At 41.6% G+C, this 22360-nt stretch overlaps 2 protein-coding genes across 5 annotated transcripts in view; one reads left to right on the top strand and one right to left on the bottom strand.

Moving 5' to 3' along the window:
* LOC139557593 (rap guanine nucleotide exchange factor 3-like) overlaps window positions 1-12846 on the top strand; it is a 45366-nt gene extending 32520 nt beyond the window's left edge. For 3 of the 4 annotated variants that reach the window (XM_071372597.1, XM_071372599.1, XM_071372598.1), the window contains 12 exons: window positions 131-197; window positions 434-571; window positions 2007-2104; window positions 5960-6085; window positions 7159-7340; window positions 9752-9842; window positions 9966-10016; window positions 11377-11464; window positions 11583-11647; window positions 11790-11844; window positions 11929-12000; window positions 12124-12846. In XM_071372597.1, the coding sequence (XP_071228698.1) occupies window positions 131-197; window positions 434-571; window positions 2007-2104; window positions 5960-6085; window positions 7159-7340; window positions 9752-9842; window positions 9966-10016; window positions 11377-11464; window positions 11583-11647; window positions 11790-11844; window positions 11929-12000; window positions 12124-12242 (1152 nt within the window). In that variant the 3' untranslated portion in view covers window positions 12243-12846. Of the gene's footprint in view, window positions 1-130; window positions 198-433; window positions 572-2006; window positions 2105-5959; window positions 6086-7158; window positions 7341-9751; window positions 9843-9965; window positions 10017-11376; window positions 11465-11582; window positions 11648-11767; window positions 11845-11928; window positions 12001-12123 lie in introns of all 4 variants that reach the window. The other variant, XR_011671434.1, reaches the window with a different exon arrangement.
* The window catches only part of LOC139557592 (integrin alpha-5-like), an 86508-nt gene continuing 76934 nt past the window's right edge, over window positions 12787-22360 (bottom strand). Inside the window, exons 28-30 of the mRNA XM_071372596.1 lie at window positions 19833-19934; window positions 17558-17680; window positions 12787-15864 (exon numbers count right to left, since the gene is read on the bottom strand). Coding sequence (XP_071228697.1) covers window positions 15781-15864; window positions 17558-17680; window positions 19833-19934 — 309 coding nt within the window. The 3' untranslated portion in view covers window positions 12787-15780. The remainder of the gene's footprint in view (window positions 15865-17557; window positions 17681-19832; window positions 19935-22360) is intronic.

The following is a 22360-nucleotide window of genomic DNA, read 5'->3' as shown; positions in this document are numbered from 1 at the left end:
CAGAAATTCTGGAAAAGTAGACAGCACATAACGCCTCCCTGAGCTAAAAGATATAAAAGCATAAAAAACATACAAAATTAAAAGCCACAGTTGTGGCTGACGTACTCTGTGTGTTATTTGTCACCATCAGTTTGACTGGTTCTCCAGTTGTGAGGAGCCAGTAGGGAAGTGCCTGCCAATCAGATCACAGGACAAAGGTCAGTGAGACTACTACGAGTTATGTCAACCGTAGCATGATAATAACTATGTCTTGAACTATGCCTTTTCTATAATGACACAAAAGGCTAAATGTTTTACTGTTTATTGCTATTGGTTAACCATTCACAGCCCACTGTATCCAGGAAAGGCACTTACAGATTGGTCGGTATTAATGATTGTTTCTATACTTTGTTTTAATGCAAAATGTCTTCTCCCATGTCTCTGTGTTTCCTAGTATTGTATGAGATATTTCGGCCAGACCATACGTCAGTCACGCTGATGCTGCCGGTGAACACCTCTGTTCAGGAAGTGATGTCATCGCTGGTAAACCCAGGAGGAGACCACGTCCTGGTCAAAATGAATTCAATGGGAGGTGGGTGGCTCTTCATGTCACCTGGAAGCAATTTGAATACCTTTTCTAAGATACAACTGTACAGGATATGCAATAAAAGCGCTGCATGGTCAATCGATCGTCTGTGTTGTCCGTGCAGCATTTACGGTGATACGGCCTTTGCAGAAGTCACGGCATTCATACCTCTTGCTCTTCGCGGAGCATTGCAGAACTGATGTGACGAATGTTGTGTTTATACAGAACCTCCCGCCCTCACCTACTGTCAACCAATCATGTCAATGTGGAGCTATACGTTGCCCTCTACATCGTTACAAAATTCGAGAGGCGCTTAGCGATGCGGTACGGAGCTTGATTTGGTCTCTGCATGCCTCCGGAGGCTTCGCTATTGTGTCACACCCTCGATACGAAGCCCCCGACCACATTTTCAGATTGAGCATAAATTAGATTTTAGTTCCCTATCAGTGTTAATACACTTGATACAACACTATTCATAACGTTACGATTTTATATACACTACCGTTCAAAAGTTTGGGGTCACTTAGAAATGTCCTTGTTTTTGAAAGAAAAGCAAAAAAAAATGTCCATTAAAATAACATCAAATTGATCAGAAATACAGTGTAGACATTGTTAATGTTGTACAAGTTTATAATTTTAAAAGGCTAATTGATCACTAGAAAACCCTTTTGCAATTATGTTCGCACAGCTGAAAACTGTTGTCCTGATTAAAGAAGCAATAAAACTGGCCTTCTTTAGACTAGTTGAGTATCTGGAGCATCAGCATTTGTGGGTTTGATCTGTTTCTCAAACTCGACACTAATGTACTTGTCCACTTGCTCAGTTGTGCACTAGGGCCAGTTTGCGCTGTTCTGTGAAGGGAGTAGAACACAGCGTTGTACGAGATCTTCAGTTTCTTGGCAATTTCTCACATGGAATAGCCTTAATTTCTCAGAACAAGGATAGACTGACGAGTTTCAGAAGAAAGGTTTTTGTTTCTGGCCATTTTGAGCCTGTAATTGAACCCACAAATTGCACAAGGGTTTTCAAATGATCAATTAGCCTTTTAAAATGATAACTTGGATTAGCTAACACAACGTGCCATTGGAACACAGGAGTGATGGTTGCTGATAATGGGCCTCTGTACGCCTATGTAGATATTCCATAAAATATCTGCCGTTTCCAGCTACAATAGCCATTTACAACATTAACAATGTCTACACTGTATTTCTGATCAATTTTATGTTATTTTAATGGACAAAAAAAATGCTTTTCTTTCAAAAACAAGGACTTTTCTAAGTGACCCCAAACCTTTGAACGGTAGTGTATGTACATGTTCAAGTTTTTGTAATATGTAATTACGGTATGTTTTATTGAAAGAATGTGTAGCGCTCAGTAAGTGTTGATACGTTGGGGTGTGTCTGTGAGCTGTATTAAATGGTTTGTGTTTGCTGTATCATAGACAGGACTCAGCTGAAGCTGGATACCACAGCAGTCTACACCTCCCTGGGGCTGAATGAGAGACTGTTCCTCTGCTCTGCCAGCCAGGTGGAACAACTGGTGAGTCCTAACCTCCCCTCATCACCTACTTATCCATTTCTGTCTGCTGTAAAAAAAAAAATAAAAAAAATAAAATAAAAAAAAATGTACCTTTTATTTAACTAGGCAAGTCAGTTAAGAACAAATTCTTATTTTCAATGATGGCCTAGGAACAGTGGGTTTAACTGCCTTGTTCAGGGGCAGAACGACAGATTTTTACCTTGTCAGCTCGGGGATTCAATCTTGCAACCTTTCGGTTACTAGTCCAATGCTCTAACCACTAGTCTACCTGCCGCCCAGTCAGAGATCAGTAGCTCACCACTGCTTATAATATAAGATACCGTAGCCAATACTATAAAACGGTGTAACTCCAAGGTGAAATGGTTTGACTATAGTCTAGATCAGTGGTTCCCAAACTTTTTATAGTCCCGTACCCCTTCAAACATTCAACCTCCTGCTGCGTACCCCCTCTAGCACCACGGTCAGCGCACTCTCAAATGTTTTTTTGCCATGATTGTAAGCCTGCCACACACACACTATACAATACATTTATTAAAACATAAGATTGTGTTGTCACAACCCGCCTCATGGGAAGTGACAAAGAGCTCTTATAGGACCAGGGCACAAATAATAATTGTACTCTTTATTTAGCCATCTTACATATAACTATATTTGTTCATCGGAAATTGTGAATAACTATTGGAGAGCGTCTCAGTCTTAAATAATTTTATACACATAGTCTGTGCCTGTATTAAGTTTTCATGCTAGTGAGGGCCGAGAATCCACTCACATAGGTACGTGGTTGCAAAGGGCATCAGTGTCTTAACAGCGCGATTTGCCAATGCAGGATACTCTGAGCACAGCCCAATCCAGAAATCTGGCAGTGGTTTCTGATTAAATTCAATTTCACAGATTCGCTTGTTGCAATTTCGATGAGGCTCTCTTCCGTTATAACCAGTTATTTGTGTCATCCGTTTCGGGAAAGTACCTGCGTAATTGGGCAACCAACTCACTCAGGTGCTTCGCTATATCACATTTGACATTGTCTGTAAGCTTGTTCATTTGCGCACACAAAAAATCATACAATGATGGAAAGACCTGTGTGTTGTCCTTGTTAATGCAGACAGAGAAGAGCTCCAACTTCTTAGCCTCAATTTTGTACGCACATTGAATATATGTCACGTTCCTGACCTGTTTTCCTTTGTCTTGTATTTATTTTAGTTGGTCAGGGCGTGAGTTGGGTGGGTTTGTCTATGGTTGATTTTCTATGTTGGGATTTTTGTGTTCGGCCTGGTATGATTCTCAATCAGAGGCAGCTGTCAATCGTTGTCCCTGATTGAGAATCATACTTAGGCAGCCTGGGTTTCACGTGTGTTTTGTGGGTGTTTGTTTCCGTGTTTGTGTTTTTCACCACACGGTACTGTATCTGTTTTCTGCACTTCGTTTATTTGTTTTGTATTTTCAGTGTTCAGTTTTTCCGTTATAATAAATCATTCATCATGAACACTAACCACTCCGCGTATTGGTCCGGTCCTTCTCGCCTCTCCTCGTTCGAGGAGGAGGAATATGACGATAGCCGTTACAATATAGTTGCGGAAAGTCCCTGTAATCCTAGATTCAGATCGTTTAGGCGAGGAAAAAACATCACCCAGATAGGCCAGTCGTGTGAAAAACTCTTCATCATGCAACCGGTCAGACAAGTGAAAATGATGGTCAGTAAAGAAAACTTTAAGCTCGTCTCTCAATTATAAAAAAAAAAAAAGTGTCAATACTTTGCCCCTTGATAACCAGTGCACTTCTGTATGCTGTAAAGCGTTACATGGTTGCTACCCATATCATTGCATAGTGTAGAAAATACAGGAGAGTTCAGGGGCCTTGCTTTAACAAAGTTAACCTTTTACACTGTAGTCTCAACGTCAACAGTGAAGAGGAGACTCCGGGATGCTGGCCTTCTGGGCAGAGTTCTTCTGTCCAGTGTCTGTGTTCTTTCCCCATCTTTTCTTTTTATTGGCCAGTCTGAGATATGGCTTTTTTTTGCAACTCTGCCTAGAAGGTCAGCATCCCAGAGTCGCCTCTTCACTGTTGACGTTGAGACTGATGTTTTGCGGGTACTGTTTATTGAAGTTGCCAGTTGAGGACTTGTGAGGCGTCTGTTTCTCAAACTAGACACTAATGTATTTGTCCTCTTGCTCAGTTGTGCCCTGGGGCCTCCCAGTCTTTCCATTCTGGTTAGAGACAGTTTGCGCTGTTCTGTGAAGGGAGTAGTACACAGCATTGTACGAGCTCTTTAGTTTCTTGGCACTTTCTCGCATGGAATAGCCTTAATTTCTCAGAACAAGAATAGACTGACAAGTTTCAGAAGAAAGGTCTTTGTTTCTGCCCATTTTGAGCCTGCAATCGAACCCACAAATGCTGATGCTCCAGATACTCAACTAGTCTAAAGAAGGCCAGTTTTATTGCTTCTTTAATCAGAACAACAGCTTTCAGGTGTGCTAACATAATTGCAAAAGGGTTTTCTAATGATCAATTAGACTTTTAAAATGATAAACTTGGATTAGCTAACACAACATGCCATTGGAACACAGGAGTGATGGTTGCTGATAATGGGCCTCTGTACGCCTATGTAGATATTCCATTTAAAAAATCTGCCGTTTCCAGCTACAATAGTAATTTACAGCATTAACAATGTCTACACTGTATTTCTGATCAATTTTATGTTATTTTAATGGACAAAAAAAATTAGCTTTTCTTTCAAAAACAAGTGACCCCAAACCTTTGAACGGTAGTGTATACTAACACATCTTGACCACAAGTCCATTTGATGTCACAAAGCCATTACTTTAAAAATATCCTCTCCTGTTGTCCTGGTTTGCAGAAGAGGATGTCTTCCTTAATTGACCCCCCATAAATGTAACGGATATATACCAGCTGTACCAGGCCCGCCATGTCTGTTGACTCATCCAGCTGTAACGCATAGAATTCACTGGCTTGTATGCGAAGCAGTAATTGTTTCAAAACATCTCCCGCCATGTCACTGTTGCATCGTGAAACAGTGTTGTTTGAAGGTATCGTCTGTATAGTTTTTTTGGGCCTTTTCCCCCAACATTGTCCCAGCCATATCTGCGGCAGCAGGAAGAATAAAGTCCTCCACAATAGTATGGGGCTTGCCTGTCCTAGCCACTCGGTAGCTCACCATATAAGACGCTTCTAGCCCCTTCTTATTAATGGTATCTGTTGCTTTTATACATGTCTTACTACTTGAAAGTCGTCTTAATTTTCTCTCAAAAAACTCCTGTCTTATTTTTCTAAATGTTTTGGTTTCTAAATGTCTGTGCAAGAGTGAAGGTTTCATCGAGTTGTGAGATAGTACTTTTGCACATATAACACACTGTGGCTGAGGAAAGGCACTACTCCCAATATAAGTGAACCCCAAATCAATGTAGGTCTCATCATATTTGCGCCTCTTCGATGGTCCAATGTCCCTGTCTGTTGTTCGGTGCTTTCCCCAGGAAAGGGGGCAGTAGCTCTTCGACTGCATCAGATTCACAACTGTTCGTGTCCATGCTAGCTGGGCTAACAACAAATGTAGAATTAGTTGTTGTTTTTTGGCGTACCCCCGACAGCATTGCGCGTAACCCTGGCGGTACACATACCCCAGTTTGGGTATACCTGGTCTAGATAATGCATCTATAGTTGCTCATGTGTGCATAGATTAACATACTGTAGCTACAAGTTATCTATATCTACACTACATGGTGAATCAGACAACAACACACCCAGAGCATACTGTAGATTTTTGTGTGAATTCCCCCCTAAGGTCCAGTATCATGATGTCATGGCATTATTTTGGATGGTTGTTCTCTGGCACCTTCACAGACACCCCTGAAGGAGCAGCAGGGTCCTGATCAGAGCACCATGGACACATGGGAGCAGATGTGTCCCAAGGACATCGCCAGCCAGCTCACCAACTACGACTGGGAACTGTTTACTGCCATGCACGAGGTAAGGAAGGAAACGAGGTGAGGAAGGAAACGAGGTAAGGAAGGAAACGAGGTGAGGCCATGCCAGAGCTGTGCCAATATTGTGAAGTGGAAGTTATGGATTTGGGACCAGCAGGACAAAAGTTAAAAGTGGAGAAACTGAGTATCCCTGGATAAGGGCATGTTAGGTCTTTAAGGGCATGACATCTATCTCACGTGTGTATGCACTCTGTTAGGTAGCTAGTGCAACGAGGCAAGGTTACTCAGATGTGAGCTGTCTCCGTGCTAGCATCTATCCTTCGTCCTGAATTGATCTTGTCCATTTACACTTGTAAGATCGAATCACAGTCAGTTCCCAATGTGTCTTTTAATTGTCTGAAAAAGTGACAACAATCAGAATGTGGACATTTTACAGGACACAGGACGCATGTTAGCACCAGGTATAAATGGGGCTAAAGGATTTGCTGTCTGTCTGTCTGTCACTCAGGCATGTCTATAAGTTATCCTTTCTCTGACATCTTCAATCTGATAACTGCTACTGCAGCATCATATCAGACATCAGACCATCTCCTCAATTGATGTATCAGCCACGTGTTTCATCTGACACATACGCCTCTTTATGTAACGTTCATTTAACCAGGTTTTCCCATTGAGGTCAATACGCTTCCCACTGGGCACACACTGGTTGAATCGACGTCGTTTGCACATCATTTCAATAAAATTACGTTGACCCAACATAGAATAGATGCTTAATTGACGTCTGTGCCCAGTGGGCAATTTGCCAAGGAAATCAAGTTCAAGTCAGGTTCAAATGTTATGCAAAATCGATTCAATCTGTATTGCTGAAGTTCAGCGCTATAGCACTATTTACATGTGAAGGTAATTTCCAATTGGGCCAACCTATTTACCGTGAATGCAGTCTTGAGTTTACATTACTATCGCGCTGTAGCGCAGTGCTTCAGCGCTACGGCTTGAATCGAGCCCTTAGTCCATTGGATGTTTGCTTCATATACACTATTCAGGTCCATATAAGTAGCTTTTGATTAGTCCGCTACAGTACATATGGATGGTAAATAAATATCTCTCTCCCATCAGGTGGAATTAGTCTACTATATATTTGGGCGACATAAATTCCCGGGTGCCACCACAGCTAACCTGGAGCGTTTCGTGCATCGCTTCAACGAGGTGCAGTACTGGGTGGTGACGGAGGTGTGTCTGTGTACTGACCTGGTCAAGAGAGCCATGCTGCTCAAGAAGTTCATCAAGATAGCCGTCGTGTGAGTGGCAAATTAAAACACAGCTTACCTTGTAAAGTGTAGATTCATTATTAGGTTATCTTAGGAGTAACTATCCACATAGAACAGTATACTACACTGAGTATACAAAACATTAAGAACACCTGGTCTTTCTATGATAGTCTGATCAGCTGAATCCAGGTGAAAGCTTTGATCCCTTATTGATGTCACTAGTTAAATCCACATCAATTAGTGTACAGTCGTGGCCAAAAGTTGAGAATGACACAAATATACATTTTCACAAAGTCTGCTGCCTCAGTGTATTTTAGATATTTTTGTCAGATGTTACTATGGAATACTGAAGTATAATTACAAGCATTTCATAAGTGTCAAAGACTTTTATTGACAATTACATGAAGTTGATGCAAAGAGTCAATATTTGCAGTGTTGACCCTTCTTTTTCAAGATCTCTGCAATCCGCACTGGCATGCTGTCAATTAACTTCTGGGCCACATCCTGACTGATGGCAGCCCATTCTTGCACAATCAATGCTTGGAGTTTGTCAGAATTTGTGGGTTTTTGTTAGTCCACCCGCCTCTTGAGGTTTGACCACAAGTTCTCAATGTGATTAAGGTCTGGGGAGTTTCCTTGCCATGGACCCAAAATATCGATGTTTTGTTCCCCGAGCCACTTAGTTATCACTTTTTCCTTATGGCAAGGTGCTACATCATGCTGGAAAAGGCATTGTTTGTCACCAAACTGTTCCTGGATGGTTGGGAGAAGTTGCTCTCGGAGGATGTGTTGGTATCATTCTTTATTCATGGCTGTGTTCTTAGGCAAAATTGTTAGTGAGTCCACTCCCTTGGCTGAGAAGCAACCCCACACATGAATGGTCTCAGGATCCTTTACTGTTGACATGACACTGATGGACTGATGGTAGCGCTCACCTTGTCTTCTCCGGCCTTGCTTTTTTCCCGGATGCCCCAAACAATCGGAAAGGGGATTCATCAGAGAAAATGACTTTACCCCAGTCCCCAGCAGTCCAATCCCTGTACCTTTTGCAGAATATCAGTCTGTCCCTGATGTTTTTCCTGGAGAGGTGGCATCTTTGCTGCCCTTCTTGACACCAGGCCATCCTCCAAAAGTCTTCGCCTCACTGTGCATGCAGATGCACTCACACCAGCCTGCTGCCATTCCTGAGCAAGCTCTGTACTGGTGGTGCCCCGATCCCGCAGCTGAATCAACTTTAGGAGAGGGTCCTGGCGCTTGCTGGACTTTCTTGGGCGCCCTGAAGCCTTCTTCACAACAATTGAACCACTCTCCTTGAAGTTCTTGATGATCCGATAAATGGTTGATTTAGGTGCAATCTTACTGGCAGCAATGTCCTTTCCTGTTGTGAAGCCCTTTTTGTGCAAAGCAATGATGACGGCACGTGTTTCCTTGCAGATAACCATGGTTGACAGAGGAAGAACAACGATTCCAAGCGTCACTCTCCTTTTGAAGCTTTCAGTCTGTTATTCAAACTCAATCAGCATGACAGAGTGATCTCCAGCCTTGTCCTCGTCAACACTCACACCTGTGTTAACGAGAGAATCACTGACATGATGTCAGCTGGTCTTTTTGTGGCAGGGCTGAAATGCATTGGAAATATTTTTTGGGGATTCAGTTCATTTGCATGGCAAAGAGGAACTTTGCAATTAAATGCAATTCATCTGATCACTCTTCATAACATTCTGGAGTATATGCAAATTGCCATCATACAAACTGAGGCAGCAGACTTTGAAAATTTATATTTGTGTCATTCTCAAAACTTTTGGCCACAACTATAGATGAAAGGGAGGAGACAGGTTAAATAACGATTTTTAAGCCTTGAGACAATTGAGACTGATTGTGTATGTGTGCCATTCAGAGGGTGAATGGGAAAGACAAAAGATTTAAGTGCCTTTGAAAAGGGTGTGTTAGTAGGTGCAAGGTGCACCGGTTTGTGACAAGAACTGCAACACTGCTGGGTTCTCACACTCAACAGTTTCCTGTGTGTATCAAGAGTGGTCCACCACCCAAAGGACAACCAGCCAACTTGACACAACTGTGGGAAGCATTGTAGTTAACATGGGCCAGCATCCCTGTAGGGGGTGCGCAACGTAATACTAGGAAGTGTACCTAATGTTTCTTATACTCAGTATAATTTTGTACAATAACAGACTATAATATATATATATTCATATCCAGTTAAACTGATTTATAAAATATTGGTAAAGGATGGCACTCTGTCTGTGGTCACTGATGCACCAAGGCTTCATTTACACAGGCAGACCTATTCTGATCTTTTGCTATTAATTGGTCTTTTGACCAATCAGATCAGATATTTTGCCAGTAAGTGATAAAATAATCACTTAGATAATGCACATGTTTAGTCTGCCCACAGCTGTTACTGACTGTGTTTCCTGTTTCAGATTGAAGGAGCAGAAGAACCTGAACTCGTTCTTTGCAGTGATGTTTGGTCTGAGTAACAGTGCTGTACAGAGACTTTACAAGACCTGGGAGGTGAGGTCTGCTGGGGACAATGACCTACATTTTGATTATCGCTTCTAACAATTGATTTGATTATAAGAGATGTGAAATGGATATCAGAGGAGACGTTGTAACAGTTGTTGTTGTTGTTGACAGAGAGTGCCGAGTAAGACGAAAAGGGTCTATTGTGCATACGAGAGGTTAATGGTGAGTGAGTTAATGTGTGCGCACTTACAAGCTAGCTATATAACAGTGTTCCATTGTATGTCATTGATAATGACTGGTGACATCACAGGCCACTTGACAATCCCTCCACTTAATTTCCAATGTGTGTATGAATCATGTTTTCCTCCTATTGTAATATGTAAACATGTTTTCAATAGATATATTTCCTATATAATTAGCAGGTTGGCATTTATTGGTTTTAAACCTAACCCTAACCACACTGCTAACTTTATGCCTAACCCTAACCTTAAATTGGGACAAAAAAAGCAAAGAGCACATTTTGTGCTCTTGTAGGAAGCAATCACTCACCCATTGCTGACTACAAATTATCTATAACTGGGCTAATAACTCACTAACAAGCAAAGGATATGAACAAAATGTACAACGTCACTACATGTATCTCTCGCTTTAATCTCAAAACAAGTGCATCTATTTACGACTGCTAATGCTGTAAAAACAGTCCAGTTCAAAGTGAATGGCACAAATCCATATACGACAAAGGTCTATTTGTGTTAACTAACGGGGAAAACTCTATAAATTTGAGTGAAGTTAAATCTCGTGCTTCTCTGCACAGGCTGATATTTCTTCTGCGCGGCAGTCCCGGGGGAGTGGCGCGCAGCTTAGAGGGAACATTGATGCTGGCCTATGTTAACGCCAATGCTTCCCAAAGTTGTCTGGATGTCCTTTGGGTGGTGAACCATTCTTGATATACACAGGAAACTGTGGAGTGTGAAAAACCCAGCAGCATTGCAGTTCCTGACACAAACCAGTGCGCCTGGCACCTACTACCATACCCCGTTCAAAGGCACTTAAATATTTTGTCTTGCCCATTCACCCTCAATGGTACACATATACAATCCATGTCTCAATTGTCTTAAGGCAAAAAAATCCTTCTTTAACCTGTCTCCTCCCATTCATCTCCACTAATTGAAGCCGATTTAACAAGTGACATCAATAAGGGATCATAGCTTTCACCTGATCAGTCGGTCATGGAAAGAGCAGGTGTTCTTAATAGTTTGTATACTCTGTGTATAGCCAATTTTGACTTTTCGGCTGGCCCATCTAGTGGAAATCGCTCAGGTCTGCCTCCGGGACAAGATTTATCCCAATAAATGTCAACTTGCATATAAGTAGGGGCGGCAGGTAGCCTAGCGGTTAGCGAGGCAAGCCAGCAACCAGTGTGGCAGGCTCCCGCACCTCTCCCCCCAAAAAATGCACGTGTGTCTTACGAAGGGGTTGGGTTTAAAGCTAATTTGCGATGGACCTTGTGTGCAATTGACCAATAAAATTATATTAATCTATAACTAATGGCGAATTGTTTTTATTTCTGTTAATGTGTCAGGATCCGTCACGTAATCACAGAGCGTACAGACTGGCTGTGGCAAAGCTCAGTCCTCCCTACATCCCCTTCATGCCCCTGCTACTCAAAGGTAATAATGCTTTCTTAGCCTCTTGTGACAGACGTAACATTAAATACCTGAGTTAATTCAACATGACCCTATACTGAACCAGTACGTCGTTCCGTTCACCAACTGTACCTACCTCTAGACATGACATTCATCCATGAGGGAAACAAGAACTACACGGACAAACTGGTCAATTTTGAGAAAATGGTGAGTTGTCTAGCCTAACTATTATACTTTCACATCCTGTAGATGTGCTGGAGATTACCATCCCTCAGCCCTTACCTAAGTTGTCTTCTCTTTGTGTCTGTAAACTATTGGCTATATAAGCTACCTTGTTTCACCGTTGCAGCGCTTGATTGCTAAGACAGTGAAGATAGTTCGAGAGTGCAGAAGCACGCCTTACGGTAAGAAAACAAAATACAAAGGACGGGATAAGAAGGACAATGTTGTGCCAGGGTGTTCACTCTCTATGGTTCTTTGTCCTACAGTGCCTTCATCACCTCAGAAGGGACTTACAGACAGAATGTTTCTGGAGGCGCCTTCCATTCGGGTGTCCACATGTAAGCTATGCCTTATCTACAAAAATCAACACTCATTTTCCATTCTGAGACCTTCAAATGATATTAAGTAAATGTAGCGCTTCCATTTTTTGTTTTGCACATATCTTCCTGTCTCTTGTCCAGATTCCGAGCAATCCCCCCCTCTCAGATATCCTAGCAACATCCGCCACTATGTTCAGAACTTTGAAGTGATCAACAACCAGCACAAACTGACACAACTGTCCAGAGCAATGGAGCGCTGAACCAAACCAGTGTATAAAGACTGTTATATTACAGCCTGTGAATCAGAGGTTGGCAGGGGAATACACACCTCCATGGTCATACTAATCCACATGCAAGATCTTCTATAGACTCATGTACATGTCTGGTGTCAGGAATGGAGGACTGTGGGGATGTTCAGTATCACACAGAGAGCATTGAAGAGAAGCAGCTCGTTGGACTACTCATCAATAGGACAAGAACCTGAGGAGGGATCTGACTTTAGTGACCTCTAGCGTCTTACCAGATAAGTTGTTTGTCCTCACCGACCACTGTTACTGATAGGACTGTGCGGCGCTGCAACCTGAGGAATAAGTATATACATTTGGCATTATCTGTTATTTATACGATCATTTGTAAGATAAGCTTATGGTTTTACAAGTGAGTGCCCTAAAAGCACAATAGTTCTGTGCTATAGCTCCTAGTTATGGTGTCTGTTTTGGTATTTTTCTCCACTTGGTAATACAACTATAATGAACAATAAATTGTTGAGCAATCAGTTGTTGCCAAACCGCATAAACAAATGTGTAAAACATTTCATGCCATGGGCAAGTTTATTTTTTTAAATAAATTATTTTCAGAACTGTGTGTATTCAATCAAAGCATGTCATTTTTTTAATTGAAATGCAAACCGTATAATAAGACACAAATGATCACTAAAAGACTAAATCATCTTCCCAGAAAGTCTCCCCAATATGGGGAGAGTAAATTTCACAAATGTTTTTTTTCAATTGGATCTAAAAAATATTCTCGTCAGAAATATTTACAACTTTGTAAAAAGGAGATTTTTAAAAAATGGGGCCTAGAAAGCATTGAGAAAACAAGGATAAACCCAGTGTAGTCTTCTACTGTAACCACAGAGGATTCTGTTTAAAACATCCTCTTTCAATATAAATAATACTAGGTTGACATTTTCAGTCTGGACACTACGATCAGACATATACTTTTCAAAACAATATCATACAAATACTGTTAAAAATAATATGATAGATGTTAAATGAATCCACTGAGTGGCATTAGCAGTCTTTGCACCATGAGTGTTGATAAAGCTTGTGGATTAAATCACCAATATGAGCTAGGGGGCATTCTAAAGAAATAGTGAAAACAGATGTGTAGCATTATGGCTGCGTTTGGATAGGTGATACAATTGAACTGAACATACATTATCACACATGCCCACTCGAGTTCAACTCAGGAGGTTTGATGGATGTATTTTTTACCACTGATATCTGAAATAGTGATACTAAACATTGGCTAGTTATAGCAGTGGAGCAAAATGTAAAAGTGGTGAATACGTGCAGTGGAAAAATGTAAGGGGGAAAGAAACAGACCAATCGTTTTTTACAATACCCCATCCGACCATAGGGAGCAGACTTTGTATGGTTTTTAACACAGACTCATCATTAGATGTTAGATACACCTGGTTTAACACAACCCCTCCGGAACAAAATGAAAGAAAATTCAAAAACTACTGCAAAAACTAAAACCAATATCAACCAGAGTGAATAATAATATTGCACGTACAAACCATTTTTTCCCCACCAATGCCCAGTTGCTATCCCTTTACAAGAGGCAAACTGATTTTACTGTGTATGCATGCGCATTTTCATTGCAGTCTCTCTATTGCATTAAGGGCCTGATTCATACTTGAGATAAGTTGACTTAACATGGACTTGGACTGGTCCTAACTGTCCTAAACTCTAATCAGGCAGTCACAACCCATCCTGAGTACAGATTGAAGTGATGCAATGATCAGCATTACTGCTGGACAAGTCTACCGTTCCCTAGTGATGCAAGAGAGAAAGGAGAGGACTTAGCAATGGGATTGATCTCTCTGATTCACACAACAACAAAAAACAGACAGGAACATCAACACATGAAAACACAGGCAGTCCGACACACACACAAAACCTATTTACATGACAAATAAATGAGCCTCACAAATTCAGTCCATGGGTGAAGCTGCAGCATCGTGATGTGAGAGCTTCTGGTACTCAGTCAGTTTTTGTTGTCATAAGGACATCAAATCAAATAAAAACAAACCAGAGCAAAGATGCTCCTAGCACACTACAAGATCAAGGTGAAATGTGTAGGGACTGGATATTTGGCCGTTTCCCTGACACTCACCGGAGTGAGCCCTGACCTGCAAGCAACCCACTCAGATTGTATGTACTACAGCTTCCCTGATCTCTGTTGGCAACATAGTAATGTACTGACTTCAAGACATCATTACACACCAAGGCTGTGGATACACCTGGATGGTCTTTGCTTCAACCCAATTTCCATACTGCCTCTTACAGCACAAGCAAAGTCTGGAAAAACTTGTTTACAAGTCACCAGACAGAGTACTGGCACCAGAGTGTTTCAAGCTCTCAGTGGGATCTATCTCACAGGCCCATGGTGGATGGATCCAGTCAAGTCCCAGTCAACTTTGAGGCAATGCTTTCATCTGTCAGAACGAACACAAACATACAGGATCAACAAAGTGATCAGTAATGGTCAAGTCAAACCCAAAGGAAGATCAGTCCGTCAGTATCCTGACTGTTTTTGGCATCTTGTTAGACATCAGTATATTTCCTTTGAGTGCAAAACAACTGGACCAAGCACTGTATGTCCACCATTCTGAGGCTGAAGAAGCTATTTTGTCAGTACAGGAGTTTGTACGTGCCGAACATTACTGGAGCTAAACTGAACTTACATTAAACAAAAGACTGGCTGTAAAAACATGTTTGGTAGAAATGTGGATAGGTAAACAGCTCAGGTGTAGATTATGGAGGCACGAGACAGACATCCTCTGTCTGTGCTCCTCTGGTGAACATGCTCCTCTGGTGAACATGCTCCTCTGGTGAACATGCTCCTCTGGTGAACATGCTCCTCTGGTGCCCTGAACAGAAAGCATGTTTCTAACTTCGATTGGGAAAATCTCAGATCAGATGTCTTTAATAGCTACAAAAAGGAAGGGAGATGCATTCAGTCCCCTTCAACACCATCATATACCTTTTTAAAGCAGTGATCACACTTTTTTAGCACCAAAATGAAGGCAGTTGAAAAAGAGTAAAACAGAAAGCTGTTTTAAAAACAAAGCTGTTTTAAAAGATGTGCAGGGAGAAACCAAGCATCTTCCTTGATCGAATCAAGGGCTTCCATAGGCTGCTCCTCTTCTTCTGTAGTCACTAGTCTTGGACTCAAATAGGATCAGTAAGTCTAAAGCCAGTTTGTCTGACTGTGACACTGAAGTTCAGCTTGGTGATCAACCCCAGCCCGACGACAACAAACATAAACATATATTAAATTAAAAACATTCATTTGGTTTGGAGTTCTTTGGGTATTTCTTCCTCTAGTGCAGTACAGTGGAGTTCCAGTGGTCTTTCCTCCTCCTCCTCCCCTCCCTCTTCAACTGCAGTCTAATCCTCTCTGGACGTTAAAATTAACCACATTTCTCCATTGCAATCATGTGGGTTTCTAGCTTTCTTTGGTTCTGTGACAACAAAATAGGTTGTTTTAATCCTTTCTATGTGGTGTTTAGGCCTCAGACGCAGCCTGGGGCTTGAGTTGGGCCTTCTCCATAGCTGTGCCGTAGGGTAGCGACCTTTTGAAGAAGCCAAGCTGGGAGGAAGAAAGATTACGTTATCAAAGTTGGAACTAAATATATCATATCATTCAACACCTCAAATCTTCATATGTCTCTCCAGCCAGATGTACAGTTGAAGTCAGAAGTTTACACACACTTAGGTTGAAGTAATTAAACCTCGTTTTTCAACCACTCCACAAATTTCTTGTTAATAAACTATAGTTTGGGCAAGTCGGTTAGGACATCTACTTTGTGCATGACACAAGTCATTTTTCCAACAATTGTTTACAGACAGATTATTTCACTTATAATTCACTGCATCACAATTCCAGTGGGTGAGAGGTTTACATACACGAAGTTGACTGTGCCTTAAAACATCGTGGAAAATTCCAGAAAATGATGTCATGGCTTTAGAAGCTTCTGATAGGCTAATTGACATCATTTGAGTCAATTGGGGGTGTACCTGTGGATGTATTTCAAGGCCTACCTTCAAACTCAGTGCCTCTTTACTTGACATCACAGGGAAATCAAAAGAAATCAGCCAAGACCTCAGAAAACAAATTGGAGACCTCCACAAGTCTGGTTCATCCTTGGGAGCAATTTCCAAATGCCTGAAGATACCACGTTCATCTGTACAAACAATAGTACGCAAGTATAAACACCATGGGACCACGCAGCCATCATACCACTCAGGAAGGAGACTTGTTCTGTCTCCTAGAGATGAACGTACTTTGGTGCGAAAAGTGAAAATCAATCCCAGAACAACAGCAAAGGACCTTGTGAAGATGCTGGAGGAAACGGGTACGAAAGTATCTATATCCACAGTAAAACTAGTCCTATATTGACATAACCTGAAAGGCCGCTCAGCAAGGAAGAAGCCACTCCTCCAAAACCGCCATAAAAAAGCCAGACTACGGTTTGCAACTGCACATGGGGACAAAGATCATACTTTTTGGAGAAATGTCCTCTGGTCTGATGAAACAAAAATACAACTGTTTGGCCATAATGACCATCGTTATGTTTGGCGGAAAAAGGGGAGGCTTGCAAGCCGAAGAACACCATCCCAACCGTGAAGCACGGGGGTGGCCGCATCATGTTGTGGGGATGCTTTGCTGCAGGAGGGACTGGTGCACCTCACAAAATAGATGGCATCATGATGATGGAAAATTATGTGGATATATTGAAGCAACATCTCAAGACATCAATCAGGAAGTTAAAGCTTGGTCGCAAATGGGTCTTCCAAATGGACAATGACCCCAAGCATACTTCCCAAGTTGTGGCAAAATGGCTTAAGGACGACAAAGTCAAGGTATTGGAGTGACCATCACAAAGCCCTGACCTCAATCCTATAGAAAATGTGTGGGCAGAACTGAAAAAGCGTGTGCGAGCAAGGAGGCCTACAAACCTGACTCAGTTACTCTGTCAGGAGAAATGGGCCAAAATTCACCCAACTTATTGTGGGAATCTTGTGGAAGGCTACCCGAAACGTTTGACCCAAGTTTAACAATTTAAAGGCAATGCTACCAAATACTAATCGAGTGTATGTAAACTTCTGACCCACTGGGAATGTGATGAAAGAAATAAAAGCTGAAATAAATGATTCTCTCTACTATTATTCTGACATTTCACATTCTAAAAATAAAGTTCTAAAGGAAAATATGGGAAGTTAAGAGATGGGAATTGCCCACTCTGCCGGACATTAACATCACCGCTATCCTGACCACTCACTTTGTACAGGACGTAGATGAGCAGTGCCAGCAGCAGAAGCCCAGCCAGTATGGCCAGAATGATGATCCACAAGGGCACAGAGTATTGGCTGTCTTGTTTGTTCCACACCAATGGGGTCACCACCTGAAGAGGGGGAGCACATTTAGTCATGACCTCCACTTACAGCGACTCAATGGGTCTGAATGTATTCAGACCCATTGACTTTTTCCACATTTTCCACGTTACAGCCTTATTCTAAAATGGATTAAATAAATAAAAAATCCTCAGCAATCTACACACAATACACCATAATGACAAAGCAAAAACAGGTTATATATTTTTGCTAATTTATTACAAGTCAAACAGAAATACCTTATTTACATAAGTATTCAGACCCTTTGCTATGAGACTCGAAATTGAGCTCCGGTGCCTTCTGTTTCCATTGATCATCCTTGAGATGTTTCTACAACTTGATTGGAGTCCACCTGTGGCAAATCAATTTGATTGGACATGATTTGGAAAGGCACACAGTTGAGCAAAAACCAAGCCACGAGGTCGAAGGAATTGTCCGTAGAGCTCCGAGACAGGATTGTGTCAAGGCACAGATCTGGGGAAGGGTAAGAAGATATTGCTTCAGCATTGAAAGTCCTCAAGAAAACAGTGGCCTCCATCATTCTTAAAAATGGAAGAAGTTTGGAACAACCAAGACTCTTCCTAGAGCTGGCCGCCCAGCCAAACTGAGCAATCGGGGGAGAAGGGCCTTGGTCAGGGAGGTGACCAAGAATTCAATGGTCACTTTGACAGAGTTCTAAAGTTCCTCTGTGGAGATGGGAGAACCTTCCAGAACTACAACCATCTCTCAGCACTCCACCAATCAGGCCTTTATGGTAGAATGGCCAGACGAAAGCCAGTCTTCAATAAAAGGCACATGACAGCCCGCTTGGAGTTTGCCAAAAGGCACCTAAAGACTCTCAGACCATGAGAAACAAGATTCTCTGGTCTGATGAAACCAAGATTGAACTCTTTGGCCTGAATGCCAAGCGTCACGTCTGGAGGAAACCTGGCACCATTCCTACAGTGAAGCATGGTGGTGACAGCATCATGTTTTGGGGATGTTTTTCAGCGACATGGACTGGGAGACTAGTCAGGATCGAGGGAAAGATGAACTGAGCAAAGTACAGAGAGATCCATGATGAAAACCTGCTCCAGAGCGCTCAGGACCTCAGACTGGGGCGAAAGTTCACCTTCCAACAGGAGAACAACCCTAAGCACACAGCCAAGACAATGCAGGAGTGGCTTCTTGACAAGTCTCTGAATGTCCTTGAGTGGCCCAGCCAGCGCCCGGACTTGAACCCGATCTAACATTTCTGGAGAGACCTGAAAATAGCTGTGCAGATGCTCCCCATCCAACCTGACACAGCTTGAGAGGATCTGCAGAGAAGAATGTGAGAAACTCCTAAAATACAGGTGTGACAAGCTTGTAGCGTCATACCCAGGAAGAATCAAGTCTGTAATCACTGCCAAAGGTACTTCAACAAAGTACTGAGTAAAGGGTCTGAGTACTTACAGTATGTAAATAAGTATTTTATTGTGAATAAAATAGCAAAAATAAAAAATAATACAAGTTTTTGCTTTGTCATTATAGGGTGGTGTGTAGATTGATGAGGAAAAAAACTATTTAATACAATTTTAGAATAAGGCTGTAACGTAACAAAATGTGGAAAAAGTCAAGGGGTCTGAATACTTTCCGAAGGCATTGTATAATAGCCTCGATTCCAGGCTTCCTGCATTTTCCCAACAGCTGCTGAATGAAACATGGGCATACTATATACAGGGGTTAAGTTAGGCCGGATCCCACCGAGTCCGAGACCCAACACCTATGATCCAAATGAGATCCAGGCAGAGCTGTGACCCTGTAACTTTGGTTATGAGAATTTCGAATTATCTAATTACTTTTTTTTCTTTTTTTTTACCAACACAAGTAAGCAACAGCAAAGTTAAACTATTTTACTATAGGGTTGTCTATCTATTCAATTGTTCAGCTCATCACATTCTGTGCACGAAAATAATATCCTCTTCACATGGTCCCTCCACAACCTGTAGTATGCTGTGATGTGCTTTTGTCAGTATAGATTGTTTAGGCTACTATATTAAATCCTCCCGGGCACGCCCCCAGTCTAGAAACCCCACCTCCCAAATCCCAATTTAACCACTAACTGTATGGTAATGCAAAACTAACAATATTTTAATATTGTAGAGAAGTTTGTTGACATGAGTGCACTGAACATACAGCTACCTTTTTAGATCCACTCGGTACCTCCTTGGGCAAGATGGCATAGGGCATCTTGACCACGCTGAACCTTGCCAGGCACTCCAGCGCGTACCCCTTGTATGCCCTCTGAGAACGGAAACAAAACAACAGGATCAGATTGGATATCCATTGTGATTTTTCAAATAATTTGTGTAGGAGTGTTTGAAAGGCAAACTGCAACTTGTACGAGTGCTGGCCATGTGTGGACTAGTGATGAGTCCTGTTTGACTCATGTCCAGTAGGAGGCAGTAATGTGCTACAGAGACTGATGAACCTCAGACCGGCTGGCTCTTCTCACAAAACCCCTCTGACATTCCAATCCTATGAGAAGGCGTTACCCCCAACTAATAAATTTCCCCCCCAACTAACCCCCGACTAAGGTCTTTCGCACAACGGCTTCTGTGGACTGATACCCTCCAGCTCTGCTATACCTAATACAGAGACTAGACCAACACACAAACGATACGCTCACAGAACTATTGAAATTACAATTTAATTATTCACTCTGTAAGCTACTGTTTTCCGTTTATTTTCACCAAATATCTGAGTCTTAATACAAACATCTAGTCAATACAATCACGTGTGTGAGTCTGACTGGTCATTCATATTTGACACTCTCCAATTTGAGGTTTTAAGTCTTGGTGTTTTCTTTGTATAGCTACTTAAAGGAATAGTTCTGCTTATACTCAGCCAAATCTTGACATGAGAAAATACACAGACAGCTATGTGAATAGACAGATAGGCCTACAGACAGAACACAAACTGAGACGTTCCGTCTCATGCTGTCAGTGCCATTGTCATCTGGTAGAAACTGTCTACATGTGTAGTGAGTTTGAGAGGAGACAAGACCAGTAGTTCTGGCGGTTGCTTTCATCTCCACATCTGAACCTGACTAAGATCCATTCTTTGATGACCTAATTAAAGTGGAACAGACAGTGTTTTAGCTACTTTGCAGATATGAAACAAACAGACAATCAGAATATCAGTCACAAATATCAAATTCTCAGTTTATGCTACAAAACCAACTTTATAAAGAGGTTTTAATAATAGCTTCTATTTGACAAAAAATGTAATGATGTCAAGTAAAGCATTGTTGGCAGAATAGATGGATGCAGTTCAATGCATGATTAATATAGCTAATTCACCAATACATTTCTTGGTAGTCCAACAAATATTGCTATCATGTTGTAAAGCTGGCCTGGTACATTGTTTGCTGCCTCCAGCCCTTCAGGATGCACTGTATCAGTTTCATTGACTCAATATTTTTGACAAAAAACACAAATGTAACTAAGGCTGGGAATGTCAGCAGAATCAAACTATAAAAGGCCAATGACCACAAGTCAGTCATAGCGTGGCTAATAGGCTAGCTTGTCTGTTTATGTACAGTAGCTATTTATTTAGCAAGCTAAAAGCATGGTGCCTAATGTTAGCTAGCTAGCTGTTGGGAGGATATCATGTCATTGGACGAGTCAGTGAATGGCCGACTTTTTCCTACCATATAATTTTTTGGGTGGCTACAACTAGAGATGCAGGTGTCATTTGGTTAGCTAGCAAGAACTGTTAATCACTTTTCTAGCTAGCTATGCTGAACTTGAACGACTTTCATCCACAGTTGGCATCTCTCTTTGATGTCAATCAAATGGGAGGGCAGGCAGGCAAGTTCCCATTCAGTTGTCAAAACGTGGGTTGGATTACCCTGGATGATTGACAGGGAGCGCTGTATTGAAGCCACCTCCCAGCCATCTTGGAACCAATATTTTAGAAACTATAGAAATGCATTTATTAATCTCTACATTAGTTTGACACGTTTATTCTATTACAGACACCTTAATGCATACTTTGAAATTATATTGTGAGCTAAACATAAACAAATAAATATAAAAGCATTTTCCTTCAAGTTTCTTTTTAGAGAGTTCTGTTACTGTCCCCACTACAACCAGACAATACTTAAATAAATGTAATTTTGTCCTTGAAACATTTAATTGAGAATTTGTTCTTAACTGACTTGGTTAAATAAAAAATAAAAAAGTAATTTGTTGTTGAAATACTGTAGAATTCTATTCATCCCTCCCTTAACCTTGTTCTGAACACCTCCAAAACAAAGGTCATGTGGTTTGGTAAGAAGAATGCCCCTCTTCCCACAGGTGTGATTACTACCTCTGAGGGTTTAGAGCTTGAGGTAGTCACCTCATGCAAGTACTTGGGAGTATGGCTAGACGGTGCACTGTCCTTCTCTCAGCACATATCAAAGCTGCAGGCTAAAGTTAAATCTAGACTTGGTTTAATCTATCGTAATCACTCCTCTTTCACCCCAGCTGATAAACTAACCCTGATTCAGATGACCATCCTACTCATGCTAGGTTACGGAGACATAATTTATAGATCGGCAGGTAAGGGTGCTCTCGAGCAGCTAGATGTTCTTTACCATTTCGGCCATCAGATTTGCCACCAATGCTCCTTATAGGACACATCACTGCACTCTATACTCCTCTGTAAACTGGTCATCTCTGTAT

This window comes from Salvelinus alpinus, chromosome 28, assembly GCF_045679555.1.
Source record: "Salvelinus alpinus chromosome 28, SLU_Salpinus.1, whole genome shotgun sequence".
Classification (NCBI taxonomy): domain Eukaryota; kingdom Metazoa; phylum Chordata; class Actinopteri; order Salmoniformes; family Salmonidae; genus Salvelinus; species Salvelinus alpinus.
This window is presented reverse-complemented; position numbering and strand designations above follow the sequence as displayed.